Genomic DNA, 22,142 nt, shown 5'->3' on the forward strand with positions numbered 1-22,142 from the left:
CTAAATGAGTCTATGCACTGGGTAACTTGCCAGAAAGTAAATTTTCAAGTGCTGGAAATTTGGAAATATTGCATGTTATAGAAATACTCCTTTTAAGTCTTACTTTCTTTATTTGCCTCTTTTCATCCCCTTAAAGACTTTTGAAACTGGTATGAAATAGGGTTTTTCTGTAAGACATGACAGATGAATAGATGATTAGGTTTAAAAAAAGGTATTCCGGATTCATGAAGGATAACTTGGAAGGAATGCAGTTAAGTCACGCTCCTTGTGGAAGCGACTGGTACCTGTAAGTACATGTTACCCATGGGTGGAAGCTGGAGTGGGAACCGCGGCTGCCGGACTGTGTGTCGGTCCACGGAGGGGGCTGTGCAGGTCCTCTTCTTGAAGGGCTCTCTGCTGCGTTGGCTGTAACAAACAGCAAGAAGGAGGCGAGGAGCGGTAACAGTGATAGGAGCGTGGTGATACTCGCCAGCAATTGTAGCTGGTGTCTCTTATATTTCCAAAGCTAACAGCACATGAATGCCGGTGGTGAAAGCAAATGCAGGACTTGTACATATGAAAGAGTTGGGGGAGAATATTCCTTTTCTTACGTTGCGCCTATTCTCTGTCTATAACTGGTTTTGCTGTTCAAACTGTGCGTAATTCTTTTCCCCCCTTGCGTATGGAAATTTTATCTGGAAGCATTTGTAGAAGAAAAAGAATGAAGAAAGAGAGGGGCGAGTAGAACTCCTTGTTCAGATTGAGCCTAAAAAATGTCTGCCTGTATTTCAAGCTAAAATTAAGAAGAACTTAATGCTTCAAAGTGTGTATTTTGTTAGATTGCTCTTCTGTGCTGTGTATCTGTATATACACATATATCGCATACATATACATATATACGCTATATATCTGAATAGTTTCAGTCCTTATCCAGCAGAGATTGCCCATTGGTGACTGTCCCTTCCTCCCCTGAGGACAGCAGCGATGAGGTCTGAATTACTGCATTTATATGCTAGGGTCAAAAAGCTAACAAGCTCTGAGATTGGTATCACTGTCTTACCTCTGAGAATGAGATGCAGAGTCATTGACAGAAAAACCTTAATCTTTTTGGTGGGGACTAAACCCTCAATCAGCTGGTTGCTTAGGCTTATTTTAAATATTATATTTATCTCCGTAATTCTGTGCTGTGTATTTTTATGAGTGGGCATGCTGTCAAGATAAACTTGTGCTGGGAAGCCCTAAGTATGCATGACTTTTTTCCAGGACATTCGGCTTACTTGAGTGCCCGGTTTACAGTGAGAAGGATAACGGAGATTTGTAGCAGGCAAAACGGAGAATGATTTTGACGTTTTCTGTAGAATACTAGCTTCTTTGAAATGCAGTAATACATGTCCTTCGAGAAATTCTTTCAAAATGAGAAGAGCAAAGTTAGACAGGAAAAATGTTTTCCATCCTGGTTGCTGACACCTAGTATTATGTAGTAGCAGCGCAGAGAGGGTGAAGGCTTAGACTTGTCCACTAATATACTGCTTTCTGACAAAGGGCTCGCACAGTGGGAGGTGGCTAGTAGAAGTGATTTGGGGATTAACAATAAAAACTTCAGTAAGGAATTAAAGGCAGATGAATGCTTTCCATCTGATTTTTAAAACAGTAACTAATGTAAGGGACGCTAATCAGAGAAGGAATAAAACTCAGTTTATGGGTTGAATTGAGATGTAAATGATGCAAATAATACACTTCACGAGTGTGGAGATCCTCCACAGCTCTTTAAATTGAACATATTTTGATGGTGAATCCAGTGTTATCCTAGGCTCATGGATTTATATTTTTTAATTCGCTTTTTCAGTTTCCTTAATTTACAGGAAACAGTTTCTCACTGGTGTCTGATATGAATTCTGTACTGCCGTTCCCTAAATCAATGAGTTTTGGCCATTTTCTGACCATGACTGACAGTCACTATGCTTAGCTTAACTTTGGTTTTCATTCTGCTGCTTTGTGCACCCTAACGCCATTATGCTTCATCCTTGCCGTTGCGTTTCTTTGTTTGCTCGTATATTACTGATCTTGTTTTGTTTCATTTTTTCCCTTAATTTCTAGAAGCTGCTAGATTAATTTCTTAACCCCAGCTTTCTGTATCCCTCACTCGGCTCGCTTGCCAAGGTGTGCATACAAGAATGCCTTGAGCTCTGTCCTTCCTACGTAATTTTGCCAAAATGCTCGTGGAGGTTTCTCCCCTGTCTTTGCTGGCATTTTTCTTCTCTTCTGTGGTGGTTGAGCTGTGGGTTGAGCCAGGCTGGTGATGGTGAGTGCAACGTAAGAGGATTCTGTCTTGGTTAGCAGAGGATGTAACTGCCTTGCTTACGGTTTGCCGCGTAATGATGCGAGGCGATGGAAAGCTGTTCCTAGGTCTGCCCCCGCAAAAGAAGATGCGCTTTGTGTCAGACTGACCCCGCTTTTTTTTCAGAGGTAACTGGCTTTCATTTTGCTGTAATTCAGCAGCATGTAGCAGTTGTTAGACGGAGGCTCAGAAACACCGTTCTTGAATGTTTTCTGTGCCAAATAGCACTATCTACAAGCTAATTTAATAAGCGGCTCTAAATTGAATACTTAGGTGTAACTGAGTTTTAAGTAGCACCTTTTCAAAGCAGTAGTTTATGGTATTCCTGCAGTTGGGTTTGTCTCAATTCAAACAGCGCTTTCAGAGCTTTCGGTTGTCTTATATTTTTAACAGGCTGGTGGGCATGCTGTAAAATAGCCTATCTGGTACAACACAAGCTAATGAAAAGCTGGAATCCTTTTTATGTTCTGACAGACGCTCCGGTTGTGCTAAACTTGATGACTATCACTGTGGGGTTGGAATCTTTATTACTGCACCAAGTGCAATCTGGTACTTGGAACAAAAAGATAAAAACCATGCACTGTTTTAAAGTAATCTGTAAAAACAGTTACTTTGACTCCGCATCACCTTTCACGATTTATTACTTGGAGCGGAAAAGCTTTGAATTTTTGGGGGAGTCTACGAAAGTATCAAGTATTTCAAATTTATTTGATGGCTTAAAAGGATTTCTGTTCTTAATCCTGATGATCACTTATGCTATGAATGCTATTGTGTAGCAAAGCCTGCTTATTTTATGGTAGTATTCAGTTTTATTTATAACTGCTTTCAAGTCTCAATCTTGAGAGTTTTTGTAATAACTGTCCAGCATGTTCACACACGGCACACACACTAAATGAATTCTTCAGTCACTGGCATTTTCAAAACCATATTTAACTAGTTTTAGCCATGGGACTTGCACTGTCTAAAGTTTTCATCGTACAATCCATCACCATAGTGTGCAAGCTCCTTGAAGTTTCACTGAAATGTCACAGTTTCAGGAAAATACTGAGCTGTATGACACCTCTCTTGTTACGTGTGATGCATATGTGTAATTTTATATTTTTTTAGCATACGAGTATAAGATTCAAGAAATTCCAAGTAGATAACTTGCTTTTTAACTATTATTCCTTTTATGTAACACTGGAAAGGTGTAGCTTCTAAAAATTTTACTTTTGGCAAAATTAATCTTGGAAAAAGTATGCACTTTTTTACATTTAAAAAAAAAATCTCAAACTTTTCATGATATCAACTTTAATCTCATGGGAGTTCCTTGAAACAAAGTGAACAAAGAAGATAATTCAGAAATTTGAATGTATTTTTACCTATTATTACTTGAACAGTTAATGGAAAAGGGTAATAAAATTGCTGGCTTTGTTGCTTTGAGGCTAAAAAGCTTCAAATGAGTTTAACTTGAATTGAATGCAGTCAAAGTTCAAAAAACTAGATGCTGGAATAGAAAACCACAGTAACATACACACCAAAAAATAAAGTTTGGTTTTGCTGTTTTACAATAGTTTAACTGATTTGGCCCTTCTAGTTTTTAAACCCTAAAAGAATGTGGCTTGTTGCTTTTATCTGCAGTTAGCGTTTCCCTAACAGGTTCTCTGTGCTCTGTTACAAGTGGTGGTGGGCAGGGGTATCAGTGAGTACTTGGGCCTTTGTGTAGATTTCTTACATTGGTGTTTAGTTTCCCCCTTCCACTGTAGTTGTGCAAGTTAGTGTGTTTTACCCAAAGATGTTTAAATTGATGATTGTTTAACTTTCCTCAAGTGAGGCAGGATGACTGGGTTAGGTATAAAAGTCTTTCTTCCATTTTTCAGTAATGTGTGTTTGGGGAAAAGGGAATAAAACGTGTTTTATATCTTTCTTTGTATTAGAAATCCACAGAAAATGCAAATAATACAATGAACTGTCTAAAACAACGAAATAAAAGTTTGGGTTCTGTACCCTTGCTACTTTGATATATCTATTGTTTACACACTGTTCTTCTACACATAGTTTCTTAAATGCTTGCAACTTAAAATCAGGAAGATAATTCTACACCAATACAAAAAAAAAAAAAATCCTCCTTTCCAAAAAAAGAAAACCCAAACCCCACCAACAGCCCAACAGCCTCCCCCCTAACTTTGTTGTATTACTACTCCACAGGAAACTGTTGTGCTGAAAGGAAGAATTAACTGGTCTTTCAACTTCGGCCTTTTTATTGTGAGAGGGAAGATCACAGAAGTGTTACCATGGGGAGAACAGCAGCTAAAGGTAAGGCCTGGTAGCTTTTATCCAAGAGGAAAGAAAATAGGGAACCTGCTAAACTCTCTTTTTGAAGATGGTGGAATATTACTTGACAATTACTATGCTGTTAGATTAAAGAAGACAGTTTATATTTTATGCTGAATACAGGTAAGTTCAAACTTCACATTGTTTTAGAGTAAGTATGCTAAATTTGGCTTACCCTGGAGTTCTACAAGTTCAACCAAAGCAATTTTGTCCTGTGACAGCCTTGACGCCGTTACACTATTATAAAATTGAAGAATGTGTCTAGGTGTGATGTTAAATAAAATGTAGTGCTTTAATCTGTAAACTGCATATAATTTAGCAGGATGATAACTTAAGTAGTACAAGGAAGCAAATTTTATCACAATGGATGGCATTAACAGCTGCCTCTTGAAGATAAAATGAAAAGTTTTAAAGAAATTAATCCACAAATGCACAGTGTACTACAAAGGTGTGATTTTTGCAGTGTCATGTCTTCAGAAGTTAATTGTGAGTTGTGAGTTAAGTGCTAAAATAAAGAGTGAGACTTAAGAAGAAACACGGGCATTTGGGTTGGTGAAACAAACTGAATGTGAAGAGAGAGAAAGACCCGCTATCTGAAGCCAGGTTGCTGCTGCTTTTCAAAGCTTTCAGATGGGTAGTTTTCCCCCATAAAAGGCTGCTAACACTGTTGTACTTTTCTTGAGCTTTCCACCTTCAGCCCAAGCTGCTTTATGTGCTTGTGCACTCCCTTGGTAAATAATTGTCTTTTTCTAGAATAGATTTTCTGTAACGGTAGGAGTAATCCACTTAATTGTTGCAGCAAGAGTTTATGGAGGAGGCCTATCCCCTTCGCTTGTAGGTTTTCTGCATGGCTGTTCTTAAATATACTGAAAGAGACACCCTGTTCCAGTCAGATAAGAATCCCACTAGGGAAGCATAAAAAAAGGGAAAGGAGACATTTCATGCTCTTGTCTTGATATCCTCAACTGTGTACGCTGAGGCTTGGTGAAGGGTAGCTAAAAGGTGCTCATAACTCTGTGTGGTAGAGAGTGAAGAAAGTCCCTTCCTGAGCAATGGTAAGGCTTGGGCTTGTCTTGGTAAACTTCACCTGAAGGCGAGCAGCTGTGTGGCATGGGAAGAGCAAATACCCAGAGGTATTTTATGTTCGTCAGGAAGAGACAAGGGGTTTCTTCGAGAAAAGTGGTCTCCTGCAATGTTTTGAACACCCATCAGAGTTGAAGACTTTAAGGTGGCTAAGAAATAGCTGTAGAAATCTCAAAAGCATGACTGTGAACTGCTTCTTGCCCACGCTGCACAGCAAGCAAAAGCAAGTCTTAGAAGATAACATATATATGCCTCCTCATGTAGCACACCATTCTGTGGTAAAAACTAATGCTATCAAAAGATGTGATGCTTGTCAGCACGCAGACAAAGCAGTCATCTTGTTTATTGAAAGGTTAACTGTTCCCAGAAAGAAGTGTTGTGGATTTTTAAAGCATCTCAGACAAGAAGCTGGAGTTCAGCATGGGAGTTTGCAAGAGGAACTGTACACCAGGATTATCTTTACTAGACCTTATATTCCAAAGGTGCCTTTTCTGACTGATTGTTTTTTGGTTTGATTGGTTTTTTTTGGCATTCACGGATCAGTCAAGATAGCTTTGTCTTTTTTCTTCCTTGTCTCTAATTTCTTGCATGATAGATGTGGTTGCTCTTGCCTGTCTTCTGTTGAGTAATCTTATCAGCAGAAGAATTCTGTGGTTACAGATAGGGTGGGAGTAATGTAAACACATGGAGTTTTGAATCGGTAATCAGAAAGCACTATGTTAAATAAGCTTACTCTAATCTTGTCGTGTATCTACAGCTTTAGTTTATGAAGCGCACTGTAGAAAAACAGTTAATGAACAATAGAATATGCTGCTTTTGTAATTTTAGTATATTCTGTTTTATAATCATGCTACCTAGAAGAAAACAATCTTTCATGGGGTTTTGAAAATAGGTATTTAGCCTGTATGTATTATAGGCTACATGTATATATATTTACATAGCAAATGTATAAACTACATATGCTTATATGTATTACCATATTTTTAAAACTTTCTTGGAAAATGGTATCCCATTCTTTGTTCATTTGTTGTGTGTTTGGTTTTTTTTTCTTTTTTTACAGAGAACTGAGTAGCATGTGATAAAGTCCAAAGTAGCAGCATTTCATTTGTGTTTTGACAAAATGATCTAAAACATACTCTGTTTTACACTGGAAAGTAGACTGCAACTTTTCTCTTTAAAAATGGACTTTATGAATAGAAGAAGATAGATAAGGAATTGAACTGACCTACTTTTTTGTCGCCGTGATCTTCAAGACTCTAGAACAATAAATCTCTTCTCTCTCTAATGTATTAATAAAGTTCCCATTTTCAAGTCCACTTTTCAGGTTTCAGAGAATTAGTCATTCAGCGTAGCTAAGTGAATGAGATGAAAAGAAAATACTCTTTGTACCTGCAGAAGTATTTCCCTCTTTCATAACCCCATTTTTGAGGTTTGACCTCAAAGTTTGACCAAGCTGAGAGTCATATGCTAAGGGAGTCATCTTCTTCAGACCAGTAATTTGATATAATAGTCTTCCATGTCTTAATTTTGTTTTCTGTGATCTTTTGAAAATAAGTTTACTCGAATTTAGGATATCAAAATTTCAAATGTAGATTGGCATGCAATTAAAAAGAAGAAAAGAAAAAAAAAAGCATGTATTCCATGTTTATAAAGTTGGATTTTAATAAAATCTTATTTTCTTTAATGTTGCTTTTGAAAATAAACCATAAATTCTTAGCCACCCTAACTGAGGTGGTAGTAGATACAGGATATCTTATGTGAAAACAGGGTAGTAATTCTTGCTGCTAGTACCTCTACATCTGCTTAGACAAAACACTCCAGCTTTGTAATGGTCTAACCAACATTAAAGGTTAGAATGCGTAAAAGCAAGGGGAGCCTTTGAAAACAATCTTGGTTTTATTCAGACTTATTTTTGTATGCTTCTGCATGTGCTGGGTGAGCTTTACTTGAGTGTTTTAAAGAGTAAATTTCTCAGCATCAAAACCAAATGATAGTGGCGGTGGATGAAGATACTTCCACCTCAAATGAAATAGATGTTTATAATGCTATTGAGGAATCCATTTCTTTTCATTAATGTCATCATCTCTTCTTCTTCTTATGGTTTTCTAATGGCTGATGATAAGAAAAACATGTTGCTGAGTGTTCCATTTCAGCGTTTGTATTTGCTGTAATATTTGTGAGATAGGCGCTAACCTTAACTGGTACAGGAAATAAATAATTTGGGTGGTGATTGTCAGTGAGAACTCATCTGGTGTCCAGGCTGCGGTTTTTCACATTCTTTCACCTGCTCTTGATGTCTCTCATCATGAAAGACAATCATCTTGTTTGAAATCTGGCACTGTTGGGTAGATACTCTTTCATGACTCTGTCCTTTCAAGCTTTGGGTGTTCACAGGAAGCAGTTATTAGTTTTTGTCTTCAGTAAGTCTCTTATGTTGGACTCCATTGGATTTCCTCTTCGGAAATAAGTGGATTGGGAAGTTATCTGTTCTGTAAGCTGGTAGCCTGATGTCTGCAACAGTCTCGTGACTGTTTTGGGGAAAGCTTGACTAACTGAGCTTGTAGAACATGGCAAAATGCTCTGCTGGTGATTGCCACCACCCAGTACAAAACTAGCTGTATTCAGTTCTATCGCAAAGAGGCTGGATGGAAAATATTTTGATCTGTAGGAGGGAGAAGGTGAATGTTAGCTTTGTGTCTTGTCATTGTTACTGAACTAGTTTTAACGCTATCCCTTCTCAGATTCCCCCTGGTAGTTATAAGGACCCAGGGTGTCCACTTGTGTGGGCACCATCCGGAAGCATTTCATCAGGTCCATCTGAAAGTGACCTCCATAAGGATTGTTTCTTTGCGAACCTATCAAGTAGAAAATGTTTCAAAGCAAACTTTTTTCAAAAGAAGAAAGAGCATGTAAGTCAAGAAAGAAGACTAAGTCAAGGAGTAAACATAGCATTTGCTTTCCTTTTCAAAGGATCTGTGGTACTCCCCATGTATGCTTTACGAGAAACAGGTGATATTTTTGCAGCATGTTTTGATCAGGTATGTAACTGTAGGTATATTTTCTAGGACTATGGAGTCTCGGTTATTCTTGGAAGGTGTCGTGGCCCTGAGTACACTAATAGGCTTTAATGGCCCTGACCAACCTCACCTGGGGCCTCTCCTCACCTTGTGTAGGGCCCAAGACCCCATGTCACCCTCCTGGGACATCAGCCCCTGCCCCAGCGATGCCAGAACAGGGCCGGTCTCCAGCTCCACTCAGCCCAGCCATGGGCCCTGCCAAGCTGGGCCCACCCGTAGGCCCATGTCCTGTCCCATCATGTCCTTGACCTGTCCCCAGGGAGGCGTCCCCCAGTGCCTCCCCCTGGGGTAGCTCCTGTCTGGGGTGGTGGGGTGGCCCTGGCTGGTGAGGCCCTGCCTGGCCACGCCTGAGGGCCAAAGGAGCACCCCATCCTACCCAGCACAGAGCCAGGTGGATGGCTTGTCTTCACTGACGGATGGGGAGGATTTGCGTATTGATGACAGAAGATTGTCAGGATGCAGCTCTTCCTCAATAAATAATGAAAGAGGTGTGATGGAAGTGATGAACGTCGTATGTTGCTCATCAGTACTCTCTGTTTCAAGAAAAGCCTTACTTACAGAAAATGCAGAAGAGAAACACTATTAGGGCTTAATCTTTGCTGCAGAACAACTCATTGTACCTCAAGTGTTTTTGATCACCAGATGCTTCTTACTGTAGGTTAGGAGTGTTTTTATTTCAAGTGCGAGCCAATCAATAGCTAAAGACAAGTGCAAGAGAATACAGGAATCAGCTACCAACACAATCTTTTGGTACAAGTGAGCCATCCCTTCTCCTGTAACAGTCCAAGCTAACTAGGATGACCCAAGGTGTGAGCTGAGGCACGCGCCTTCCCAGAGGAGCAGCCCCATTTACGTTGCTCAGCAGGTTGCAAACAGAGAGAGTTATTCTGCCATGCAGAGCTTGATAACCTTTTTAAATCTGAAAATGTAGTTGCGTTTTGGTTGCTAACTCGGTTTCATATTTGAATTGCGCTTGAGTCCGTGAGTGTCAAAAGCAGGTCACCAAACCAACATATTTTAAAGAATAAAAGGAATGAGTGGAACTGGCTCCCTCAGTCTTCTGCATTCTAGCCTCCCAGTCCCAATGTGTGTCTCAAATCCTTAAATCCAGCAAAAATGAAATATGACCGACTGCTTTCTGTATGTGTGTAGAGATGAATGATAGAGAAGGCAGATTCTGCTGAATGATCTTTTTAAATAACTGACGTGTGCACTGAGATAGCTGCTTGCATTTGAGTATTCAAGAATTTAAATATAGAATGTAATCTTTAACTCAGAAATATGCTTTTAGGGTGGGTTTGGGTTTTTTTCTTGCTTCTCAGTTCATAGTGGTCTAGACATGATTTAAAAAGCTATTCAGTGATCTTGAGGATCTCGGATTGCATGTAGGTTGAGTAAAGCTGTTAAAAATTAGAACAGGGTTGCTCTTTGTGGAGCTAATATTACATTTTCTGCAACTAGATTTATTCTGATAATGTAATATAAAGTAGTAAAAAACTGTGCTTTTTCATGCTGTACTTCTCAATATACTTTGAAAGAAAAATAGTGCAGTACAAATACCTTACAATAGTACAAATACCTTTTTGATTATGCATGGAAATGAGTAAAAGAAAGTCAATATTTGGAACAAGACATTCTGTATTGTTTGGAAGCATTCTCTGTTATGCTGGACATCATTATGATGTGAATATTACATTTATTATGTAATGGAATCTTGTCTTTTAGATTCAAAGAATATTAAAAAAGAGAAAGATGGAAAGAATCAGCAGGCAAACAACCCGTCTTTAAAAAGTGGTAGGTATTGCAGCTGTCAGGTTTTTAGTTAAGGTACCCTAAAAGAAAAAGTGTGTATTTGGATTGTACTGTCTCCTGAGGCTTTGGTTTTGTTTTTGTTGGTTTTTTTTTGTTGTTTTTTTTTTTTTTCAATCTCTTTGGCTATTACTGATGGGTTGTTAAAAGTGTACCATTGCTTTTGTCTAACTCTGTTAGGAAAGTATGTTTTGGTGTAGAAAATGATGGTTGAAACTGCTTGATTTGAGCCTGATAGTTTTACTAGCCAAGACAAATACTCTTTGTATATGTAATCAAAGATGCTGTGTAAACGTTATTTTTTTTTTTTTAGATCATTACTCATTTGTCTGTTCTTCTCATCATGGATTTCCCAGTTTCATGCCTTGTCTGACGCAGTTATCTTCTCTTTCCTCAATGCATTTGCTAGTGCCAAAGAAAGGATTTTCAGTTTAATAGTCTGAGTTTTTAGGATTGCTAACTGGATTAAATTGCCTGGGATTCTAATTTTATTTTAAACAAATTCTGTTTTCAAATCAATTATGTTTTTATAATATAATGAGGGAACTACACACTTGCCAGAAATGATCCAGCTTCTTATCAAACTTACACAGCTTTTGCTCTCCTCAACAAGTGCCATAGGGCAGCATATACATGGGATTGCTGGCAGTTTAGCTTTTGTGGGCTGCAGTGAGAAGGCAACAGCATCCTTATATACCCTTCATATGTTTGTTTGTTGCTTGAATTTGGGGCAGTAAGAAATGTCATGAGTACTGTTGACTGAAGTAGAAAATCTCTTCAGTTGTTGTTAGTTAATTCTTGATAAAATGTCACTGGATCACATAAACTCTCCCTCTGGTTACATTTCTGTGCCCTCTGACTCCTAATAGATGGTCTGGTTCAGAGCTTTTCTTGGCTGTCAGTGATGGAGTTCCTTACAAGTAGTGGAGTCACTGAACAAACATGCTGAGATACTAATAGAGTAGCTGGGTAATTGAGGTAATGACTTTGCATAAAAGATACGATACCGTGTTACCACCGGCCACAGTACAGCTTTCTGCTGTTGTATTTGCCAGACTTAATTCTTCCATTTCTTGGGATCCTAGCAGTCATCTTTGTTATTCTTCCCTTCCTTTGAGACAAGAAAGGAAGTGTATCTGTGTCTTGTTTTCCCTCTTCAGTAGTGTAAGAGGAGCTCCAGTCAAACTGGACTAAGCTAGCAAGTTGGTGTTTTAAGATAATGGTGTCTGACATGACAGACAGAGCCCCGTAAGATGCCCCCCCACCAGCAAAGTGCTTTTCATATGTGGATAAGATAAACGTATTTAATGAGTCACTGGAAGACGTCCCTGCCTCCTTCTTCAGTAGAGAGCAAGGTGTTGAAAAAGCTTTGTGGAGAAGCAGTGCTAAGCAGGCAAGCCTTATTCTGTCATCTGTATTCTTCCGCTTAGGACTACGCTGTTAATCTAGTGTGAGAGCACTGAATTTACTCATTAAATCTAGAGTCAGCTCTGTCAGACACTTATAGAGGAGTGCCTTGCTCAAGATCACGCAAGATCTCTGATTTTTGTGTAGATGAGATGATAATTTATATCCTGTGTTGTTGCTTGTTGGTGGCAAGGAAGAAGGAGCCTCTTGATGCTGGATGAACCGGGGTGCCTTAAAATGCTTTGGGCTAGTGTCCAGGAAATCTCCAGAGTTTTCAGGGGGATGTGTGATAGCAAAAGCTGAAAAGGAGGGGACATATAGAGATGCGAGAAGAACAGGTGAAAAAATAGACTAAAGTAGGTAGAGAAAGACAGGAGGAGGAGAAAAATTCTAATTGAATGATCACAGCATATAGAAGGAGGTACAAGGTATAAAGCAGGGTATGAAATACCTTACACTTGTGCTACATTTGCAAGAGTATGTAAACCAAATTCAAAGGAAGCCTCATCTTTGACAAAGAGAGATTGTGGGATGAAGACTAGAAAAGATACATCTCTGTGTCAAAAGTCTCAGATGCGTGCCAAGGGAACCTAGGGATGAGATGAGAAGACACGAGGTGCTCCGTCTGCTTAAACAGTGTTTAGGCTATATTGATAAACCAACTTGAATAAACCAGGACTTTAAATTCTACCTATCTACACGTGACACTTATCTCATAGTTTTAATCTTCAATTTAAATTTTGTAAAACTTTGACTTAAACTAAACTGAAGCATTATGTACAGCAGAAGAAGACAGGGAGCGCTTCAGCAAACTGGGCATTGACATATTGACAGGAGCAGGTGGGTTGCCTCCAAGCGTGCTGAGGTAGTTGAGTGATGTCGCTGTGAGGCTTCTTTCTCATTTTGGAGAGGTCATAGTGATTGGAGAAGTTTCATGATGACTGGAAAAGGGCAAAAAGTATGCCCAGGGTCAAGAAGGACAAGAAGGGAGCACTGGGAAAATTACAGGCTGGCCTGCCTGACCTCAATCTTCAGGAAGACTATGGAGAAAATTCTCCTGGAAGCCATGTCCAAGCAAATAAAGGACAAAGACGCAGTTAGGAACAGCTGAGATGGATTGCAAAGCGTGAACCATGCGTGATTGATTGCCTTTTGTGATAACTGATTCTGTAAACAAGGGGAGAGCAGTGGATGTTGTTCATCTTGACTTTAGCAAGGCTTTCTGTACAGTTTCTGTAGTGTCCTTTCTGCCAAACTGGTGAGATGTGGTTTGGATTAGGCGGATGGAAGATTGAGTAGTGGCATTTCTCAGAGGTCAGTACTAGGGCTGATGCTATTTTGTGCCGTACTGACAGATGGGGACAACTGGACAGAATGCACTCTCAGCTAGTTTGTGGGCAGCTTCTAACTGGGAGAAGTAGCAGGTAGGCTGTAAGGCAGGGCTGCTCTTCAGATGGACCTCCCCATGCTAGAGGAACGGGCTGACAGGAACCCTGTGAGATTCCAAGGCAAATGGAGAATCCTGTGCCTGGGCAGAGTGGAGTCCTGCAGCAGCCTAGGCGGGAAGCTGGCTGCCTGGAAAGCAGTTTTGCAGGAAAGGCCCTGGAGTCCTGGCAGGCAGCACAAGCTGAGTGTGGGCCAGCAGTGTGCTCTTGTGGTGAAAGACATCAACTGCATACCGAGGCGTATCAGGAAAACTGTAGGCAGCAGGCCGAGAGAAGGGATTTGCTTCTTTTGGCTATTTGTGAGACTGTATCTGGAGTACTCTGTTCAGTTTTGAGCTCCCCAGTACAAGAAAAACAGTGCTATACTGGAGCAAGCCAGCCGGCAGTCCACCAAAAAAGTGAAGGAGCTGGAGTGTAAGACGTAAGCAGAAAACTGGTACTGAAACCAGAAAAAATGGTTTCTTCAGACGAAAGAAGACAGGTTATGGGAGATCGTCTTGCTGCCTTCAATAACCTGACAGGCAACGGTAGAAAGGGCAGAGCCAGGCTCCTCTGAGGTACAGTGGAAGGATGAGAAACAACAAATACTGGCTGGAACTTGAGAAATTTCTACTTGATGGAAGAAAAAAAATCTTCACATTGAGGATGATGGAACTCTGGAGGAGCAGGAGGCTGAACTAGAGACGACTTAGAGTCCTTTTCAGCTTGAATTACTTTGTGCTTGGCAGGTTTGAGATGAAGTGGTGGGGTATTGATACAGCATCGCAGAGAACATTAAGGGTCGCCAACCCATGTGTCATTGACAGTAATGCAGGCAGCTATGGCAGAAACTTATTTCCTTCATTTTTAAATTAGTCAGGCTGTTTGCCTGTCCTGATTGTCTTTGACTTTTTTAGAGTCTCACACCTGTGTTAGTTACAAACTGTTCAATTCTTTTACAAAAAGCCCTAGTTACCTTCTGGTGAGTTTTTTTTTTTCCTGTTTCCAGTATATGCCGGTTTGTTCTTCAGCGTAAAATTTCCTTTCTCTCTCTAGTTTTCACTTTGCTGGCGGGTTATCAAGTTGTGCTTGTTGCATAATGGGTTTTTCTTAAGCTGTTTAATTCAGCCTGCAGGTTTGAGTGGGAAGAGAAATGCATGTTAAAATCATTTAGTGCGAGCTAATTTTCTTTAGGATTTCTATTTCTCAGAAGTTGCATGTTTTCAGGGGCTTTAGAATTAGAAATATATATAAAACAACTGTTTCTTTACCTGTCCACACTGACAATACAGAGAAGCTTTTTGTATAGAGATTTTTTGCACTGTGATTATCTTCCTAGACGTGCATCTTACATGTTGCAAACATATATTCATCTCCTGCTTCTATGACTGCAGTAATTAAATGATAATTAGCACCATCTCTGAGAGCTTGCCTTTAATTTAATACAGTATATCTTTGTAAGTGGAGAGGTTCTAATTTAAACTTCAGGTCATTTCTGCCTGATGAGAGAGGATTTGATAGCCAGGATTTAAAGCAAAGAGCCAGGCAATGTTGTTTTCATCTTGGCTTTATTTGCAGCTGGCCTCTTCTGTTACTGTATGTGTGTTTCTAGTACATGCTCCCTGGAAAAAGCACAAAACTCTTTGTTTTCCTCTGTACTTTTGGGTCATCCCACAAAATTTGCAGTCCTGTTATAACAACTGAGATCACTTGGGAAATACTGGAATGTGGAGATAATTTTTTCGGAGGAGGTGAATGGGGATTTCTCCTGGTGAAAGGCGCTGTCTGTGAAGTATCTGCATTATACGGTCCTTAACACAGAGAGGCTCTGATTCACGATTACGACTTATACATCATGTTAGATCGGAGACAGCTGGGATGTAGCTAACATTTTCTTTTTGCTAGGTTTAATTTTATTGAATTGCATATTTTGAAGTTTACTAATGTAAGCTCTGATTAAAAAACAACATTTTTTTTTTAAGTCAGAAGTCAATCTGAAGCAGCAACTTTATTATTAGACTCAAAGAAGAATTTTTATAAGCCTCCTTGGCCTGTTAATGAAAAGAGCAATGGATCTGGATGCTGCTTTCTGGAGAAAGGTCTGAAGAGCCATTTCCTGACCATGCGTACATGGACCATGTACCTGAAGTACAAATATCTAACATATGCTTAAGTTAATGTACTCTGCCTTTTGTGAGTAATACAAAATCGATATAATTGTATAAATGTGTGAATAAAACTTTCATTCTGAAATAGGCGGACTTCCAAGGTATTGTATGGAAACGTCTTTGTTACCAGCCTACATGCAGTCCAGACCACCAAATTAACAGCTTCTGGGATTTTACTGACTTGTTACGTAGCTAACAACCACACACCTGCAGTGCCAAGGACAAATCACTCATACCCTTTCGAGTCTGTTATGCCAAAAAAAAAAAAAAAAGAGGGTCTCGGCAGGTCAGGGGGGCACTTCTCTTCTGCTTGAAGCACTGTGTATTTTCAACTAAATGCTGTGCTAACGCAGGGAGACTCTGGGTTCCAGCCACCATGCATCCTTCGGAGAAGCTGCATGTGAGTGGTGGAAAAGGCTGCCGTTTTCTGATTGTTGCTTTGCTTTTCTGCTCTCCTGAAAATTGCGAAGATAGTTTATCTGTGCCCAGTGGCGTTTTTGGAAGAATTACTGATAAACCCTATGTGGTCTCTCCATTATCACCAGGGGTTTTGCTATAGGCCTTGTGAAGGGCCGTTGCTGAGCCGCTGGGTGGCATCACTGCATCGTTTTGGGGCTCATGGGTGATTTACTCTTCAGAAACATTAGAATGATGCCAGCTGCCCAAGCAAGAAAAAGAAGCCAAAGAGCTCACTCTAGATAATTTAGGAACAAAAGCATTAGCTGTGCCATTGTAGTTTTTCTCTTGTGCTTTGTATTAATTTAAGTAATGCTTGCTTATATCTTTGATGTTAGTACTTTATACTGTTCCATTCATGCAAAACCGATAACACTTATCAAATCAAATGCAGAATACACTCACCCATGCACATAAACAATGCCAATGTTAACACTGGAAAAAATACTATGAATCTGCTGCTGAACACTGCTATAATATTTATCCTATAAAGAGAAACCTTTATCAGACTTCAGATGAAAAGAGACAAAGATGCAGTTGGAAGGCTGTGCTAATCCTTTTCCTTTCTAGTGGACTGGGGATAGTATTCTCAACATACATTTCAATAGAATCTACGTGTCCCATGTTTTTCAACATATATCATCTCAGTACTCCTATAAAGTTATCATATCAGTCCTGCTGTTAGGGGAATTAAGATACAGAAAGGCTAACGTGATTTATACAAGGATGCTTGGGAGGTCGTTCTGCAGAGAGTTGAGTCTAGATATCCTGATTTGTATCTTTGTATGTGGTCAACAAAACAAAAGAATTTGGGGTAGGTCTGTATTGGTTTTGCCTGTTGTGTGATTACCCCTATGAATTAATCGTACTCTGAAAGCTACCTCAGGGGTTGTATGTTTTTCAAAGGTGGAATTTCAATTTGAGAGTAATCCTGTTCTTGAAAAAAAACGTATTCTACAAGATAGTTGGGTTTTTCTGTCCCTGTCTTTCCCCAACCCCCCCTTTTATATACATTCCCTTTATAAACTGTTTGTATGGTCTTTTTTTATCTTATGTCTTCCAGAACAGTTTAATTGGGATGATTATCTGAAAGAGACTGAATCAGTAGCTGCCCCTCTACATTGTTTCAGACAGGTATGCCAGATGCTATTTTGCAAGCGCATGTGTATGTCTGCATGTTACAGGGTGATCCTAGAGCAACTTTTACGTTTAGACTGCTTGCAAACTTCCCATTTGACTACTTTTGATCTGTGGTTGTCAGTAGCTTGCAGTTTTGGCAGATGCTAGCTACTGAAGTTTTTCATTCTTGGTTTCTGCCTCAAACCAAACTTTGAGGGTTTCATTAAAATTGTAACTTTGGACTCTGTTTGCCTTTAAAAAATAGGCTAGTTAATGAAAACAGATAGTCTTATCAGAGTTCAAAAATGTTTTCTACTTTTTTCAGTAACCTTAGAGGTACCATGGTTTTTGTGAGAATTAAAATTTGGCTGATTGTCAGAGGACCCTTTCTCCTGCCCAATTGTTAAAAGAGTCTTCTCAATTCTGTCTAGCTACAAGATGTGTGTGTATATATATGTGTGTGTGTATAGTAGAGTTTATTCATGACTACTTCTTCTGGATCTCTCAAATATGTTGAATTCTGTCTCTTCCTGAGCAGGGTGATTTTTTTAAAAAAAAGCAAATAAAGGGGAATATATGGGAATACAAAAGAAATACAGGATTTATAGTGAAAGGTGTTTAATATACTATTTTATGTTTTACATTGTGCCCTACAAGTTTGATCCTTCCCCCCCCCCCCCCCCCCCCCCCCCGCGATGTTTTGGTATGTATTTGCAGATGCAGTTTAAATCTACTGTCTTATGTGAGCTAATGACCTCCAGTTATTCAGCCCTCTGGAGACTGAGTCGACCTCTGCAGGCATCTTTCTCTCTGCGGAGGGAGCTGGGGGCTGGTATTTTCCCAAGATGAGGAGTATCTTAGCTGCATAAAGTTACATAGGATGAGATTCGGTCTGTACACCTTCAGTGTGTTAGGAAGATAGATGCTGAAGAAATTGGATAGTTCAGGTTGATAGAACTGTAATAGATGTGACAAGCTGTGCATGTCTAGTTTAGTGGATTGGGCTTGTTCAGATATGTATCTTTTAGGGTTTGTTGGTAGTCTGATGGTACTGTAAAAGATACTGGCATCCAGTGGGGCCCAAACAGAAAGCAACATGAACCGGAACAGTCTGAGGGGGAGAGGAATCTGTGAATCTGAAGTAATGCACTCAATGAATCTGAAATAGTTGCAGGAATGGAGAATAGGGAGAGACAAATGCAGGTGGTAGCATTTCTTTGTTCTAGATCATGAATCTCATCTTGCTCTTCAGAGATGAGGATAAAGGACAAAGAGCCCCTCACATGCTGCTTTAATGAGATATGGCTAAGAATAGCAGTGTCCATATCTCTGTTTGGGTGGAGCTTCAGAAATTAATTCTACAGCATGTTTTTTTCATAGGGGATACCTGCTCAAGGAAGAGACCCCAAATTCTGCTTGGGTAGAGGCATAGGACAGTAGTGTATCCCGTGGTTGTTCTGAAAGTAATGCCATACTCATAGACCACCATGACCAGAGATCCCAAGAGATGTAGCTACTGCAGAAAGCTCCTCAGAAGCCTTTCCTTGTGCCTTTCTTGCATCTTCCTTTTCCCTCCTAATGCTCAAGAGGTCCAAACTGAACAACCATGCAATACCTTAAATAAAGACACTTAAGTGACATGCATTGACTGAGATAAGTAAATCCAAGCAACCTGGATTGCTTAAGGAGTGTGTGGGTTGGAAAGAAAAGCTTGAATTTCTGTGCATAGCAAATTTCAAAACAATTTACGTATGCAGACTTTCATTTTTTCTAAGAGTTGACCTTTAAGTAGAAAGTGATATGCAATGTTAATTAATGCAGATCTAGCTCCCTTCACTACATAATGTTTGCAGATTTTAGGAACTGAAATGCTTGAGCTTTGTGTTAGGACTAATTTGACTTTTATTGAGTTACACATGAATTATGCGTGTCATTATCACTCTGTGTAATGCAAAGAAATACACTGCTGTGGCCAGCCAGAAAACAAATAGCAGAGAGAAGCATAATTTGAAAATTATATCCCGAATTTGTGACCTGTGGGAATTCTGTGAAGTTTAAGTTTTGTAGTAATTAAAAATGACCTGGGGAGCAATAAATTAAAGCCTCTACTGTAAATTTAGATACAGACACAGACAGATAATGGAAATTGAAGTATTTATTTTAATTTAGAAGGTATTTTATCCGTTTCTCTGAATTGTTTTTCATTATGACTTAAAATTTCGCTGCATACCACGTCCCTTTCTTTCACCCTGAAACTTTTTTTCAAGCAGTTGAAAATTTTAAATAAAAAATGCTCAGTCCATTGTGGCTTGAACAGAGCTTAGAACAAGGCTGTTATTGAGTGGGTTTTGTTATTTTGCTGTAAGGATGGACTGGCATGGAGAAGTTACCTTTTCAGTAGAAAGCTCTGAGTTGTTGGTATTTAAACAAGCTCACCTTTTCTACAAACAAATAAGCAAACTCCCCAACTTCTTAATTTCAGTTGCCTTTCGTGGTTGGAGAAAATAACAGCTTGACAAGCCATATCTTGAAATTGAATTGCCCTTTAAATTTAATATGCTCAGGCTCCCCTTTAAGACAGCCTGCTGTCTAAATGCAGCATTGGCAGATGCTACACTCAGCGTTCAAAGAATATTGCTCGCTTCTTTGTTTTTTGGGCTTGGGCTCCTCCAGGGCTCCTGCAGTTGATCTAGGGCATGTTGCAAATAGTGCACCTGCACACCATAGCATGTAGAGCAAGAGGTATTTTTAAAAATTACATGTGATGGAGACAAAATATTGCTAGCACTTGTTGCAGTAGTGGATTTCATCAGCCTTTTCCTGTGTACCCAGACAGAGAAGTGCACCTTTGTCCGCTTACTACGGAATTCCCACCTGACCTGGTCAGGCAGGCAGGGAATAGGAATCTTGCAAGCGTGGATGCCTGTGGTTTTGGTTTTACTACCTGCCTCCTGTATTAGGATTCAGATTGTGCTAGTCTGTATGGGATAGCTACTGGGTTTAAATATCATGTGGAAGGCTGCCTACAGTTCTTGGCGTCTGTGTTCAAGAACGACTTGGTACTGGAAGAGTTGTAGAAAAGGGCTTTTGGGGTGATAAGAGAAGTCATCCTTTCCTAAGAGAATCTTCAGTGCTTGGCTTTTTCAACTTGTTGAAAGAGTACTGAGAAAGGGACGGGTAAATACACTGTGAATACAGTAAATACTCTGTAAATACACTGTAGATTTTGTTACTATTTGCAAAGGTACAAAAAGAAATTAAGTTAAATGATAGAGTTGGCAAAAATTTCCATTAATAAATTCAGGCTGGACATCAGGAGTCTTCTAAAGAGAATAGTGAGATTGTGGAATAATCTTTCTACGCGATTAGGTGAGGCATTCGGTCCCAGTTAGTGTCAATATGAAGTTTTGAACATCATTAGATGATGTTACTGCCTGCAGTACTACAGTAGGCAAGTAATCAGACTGCAGTCCGGTTGATCTCTGCCAGTAGTGTGTTGATAAGTGAGTAAAAAATATTCTCCTTCTCTCCTGTTCATCTTTGGCTTGTGACAAAAAGTTCTGCTCAAAGACCCAAGTTGCATTCATCATGTTGCTTTTCCCTGTGCCAGGTTTTTTTCAAAAGATCTCATGTCTGCTAATTAAATTGGCTGTTCATTGAATGGGTATGAATGTATTCAGTTCTCTATGAATGAGCACAGGCTGCAATTTTTTTCTTAACACAGAAGTTTTATGTGACTTCAGGACTGTCTGTTTTCTTTCTGTAAAACACAGTTAACGCTAACTCCTTTTTATCTCCTCTTTGTATTGTAAGCTTTTTTTTGATGCAGAATCTCTTTCTTGCCTTGAGCTTTTGTAGTGCCTCATGCAGTAGGGTCCAAATTTTGTTTAAATTTCCAAGGTACTACTATGAGAGTAACTATTTATTTTGAATTGAAAGCTAATAAATCTTGTGAGTGTTGGGTTTTGGTCTGTTTGGGGTTTTTGGGGGGTTGGTTTGGGGTTCTTTTGAGTTGAATGTCATGTTTCCCAATGTCATTGTTTTTCCTTCACTTCAAGTGTTAATCATTGCTCCCCCATCTTTATGTTCATATCTTTGTCAGGATTCCCTTGTTACACTTCTTAGTAGTGCTTATCTTTTTAGAAAGCAGTTGTATTTATGCAGTAGGAACATCAGGTATCTGAAATGGTAGCTGTTGGTAGGTTATCCAGCTGCCCTTTTTGACTTGCTGCTAAACACTCAAAAGTTCAAAGGCTTCTTTATATTTGCCATTTATATGATATGTTTGGATGAATGAAAGCTGTATGTTGAACTGGCTGTTAAGTTTAGCAATACTAACAACAATAAGAAAAAGTCTTTTACCTTTTATTGTAGTCTAGAATTCCACCTACGAACGATTTCAAAGTTGGTATGAAACTGGAAGCCCATGATCCTCGCAATGTTACCTCAGTTTGTATAGCTACAGTAATTGGAATTACTGGTGCCAGGCTAAGGTTGCGGCTGGATGGAAGCGACAACAAAAATGATTTTTGGAGGCTTGTGGATTCCTCGGACATACAGCCCATTGGGACCTGTGAAAAGAAAGGGGGCATGCTCCAGCCTCCGCTTGGTAAGAAACAAAGCTTCTGAACTAATGCGTGTGGAGTATTGCTTTCACGAAGTTGATTTTACCTTTTTGTCTTGGCAAATTCAATGGTACTAACGTTTCACCAAACCATTATTTAATTGAAAAAAGAGGTAAGCAAACTGATTCAGGGTAAGTGAATTGTGGCTTTTTCTTCCTTTTGGATTCTTTCGATGAAATAATGAGCAGAATAACTAATTTGACTTCCGTATTTTTTTTTTTTTATTAGTCCCTTTAGTATTAAATGGGAGTATCTGACAGCTTTCTTAACGTTGACATACACTGTCACGGGCCCATTCTAAAAATGTTCGCTGGTGCACGTCCTGCCTCATTGGCATGTATGGA

General features: G+C 39.5%; 1 protein-coding gene across 6 annotated transcripts in view; it reads left to right on the forward strand.

Moving 5' to 3' along the window:
• The window catches only part of SCML2 (Scm polycomb group protein like 2), a 72,823-nt gene that overhangs the window by 8,964 nt on the left and 41,717 nt on the right, over positions 1-22,142 (forward strand). For 5 of the 6 annotated variants that reach the window (XM_074605559.1, XM_074605537.1, XM_074605588.1 and 2 more), the window contains exons 2-5: positions 4,505-4,612; positions 10,516-10,584; positions 17,118-17,188; positions 21,548-21,782. In XM_074605559.1, the coding sequence (XP_074461660.1) occupies positions 4,591-4,612; positions 10,516-10,584; positions 17,118-17,188; positions 21,548-21,782 (397 nt within the window). In that variant the 5' untranslated portion in view covers positions 4,505-4,590. The remainder of the gene's footprint in view (positions 1-4,504; positions 4,613-10,515; positions 10,585-17,117; positions 17,189-21,547; positions 21,783-22,142) is intronic. The other variant, XM_074605569.1, reaches the window with a different exon arrangement.

Source organism: Larus michahellis, chromosome 1, assembly GCF_964199755.1.
Source record: "Larus michahellis chromosome 1, bLarMic1.1, whole genome shotgun sequence".
NCBI classification, from domain to species: Eukaryota; Metazoa; Chordata; class Aves; order Charadriiformes; family Laridae; genus Larus; species Larus michahellis.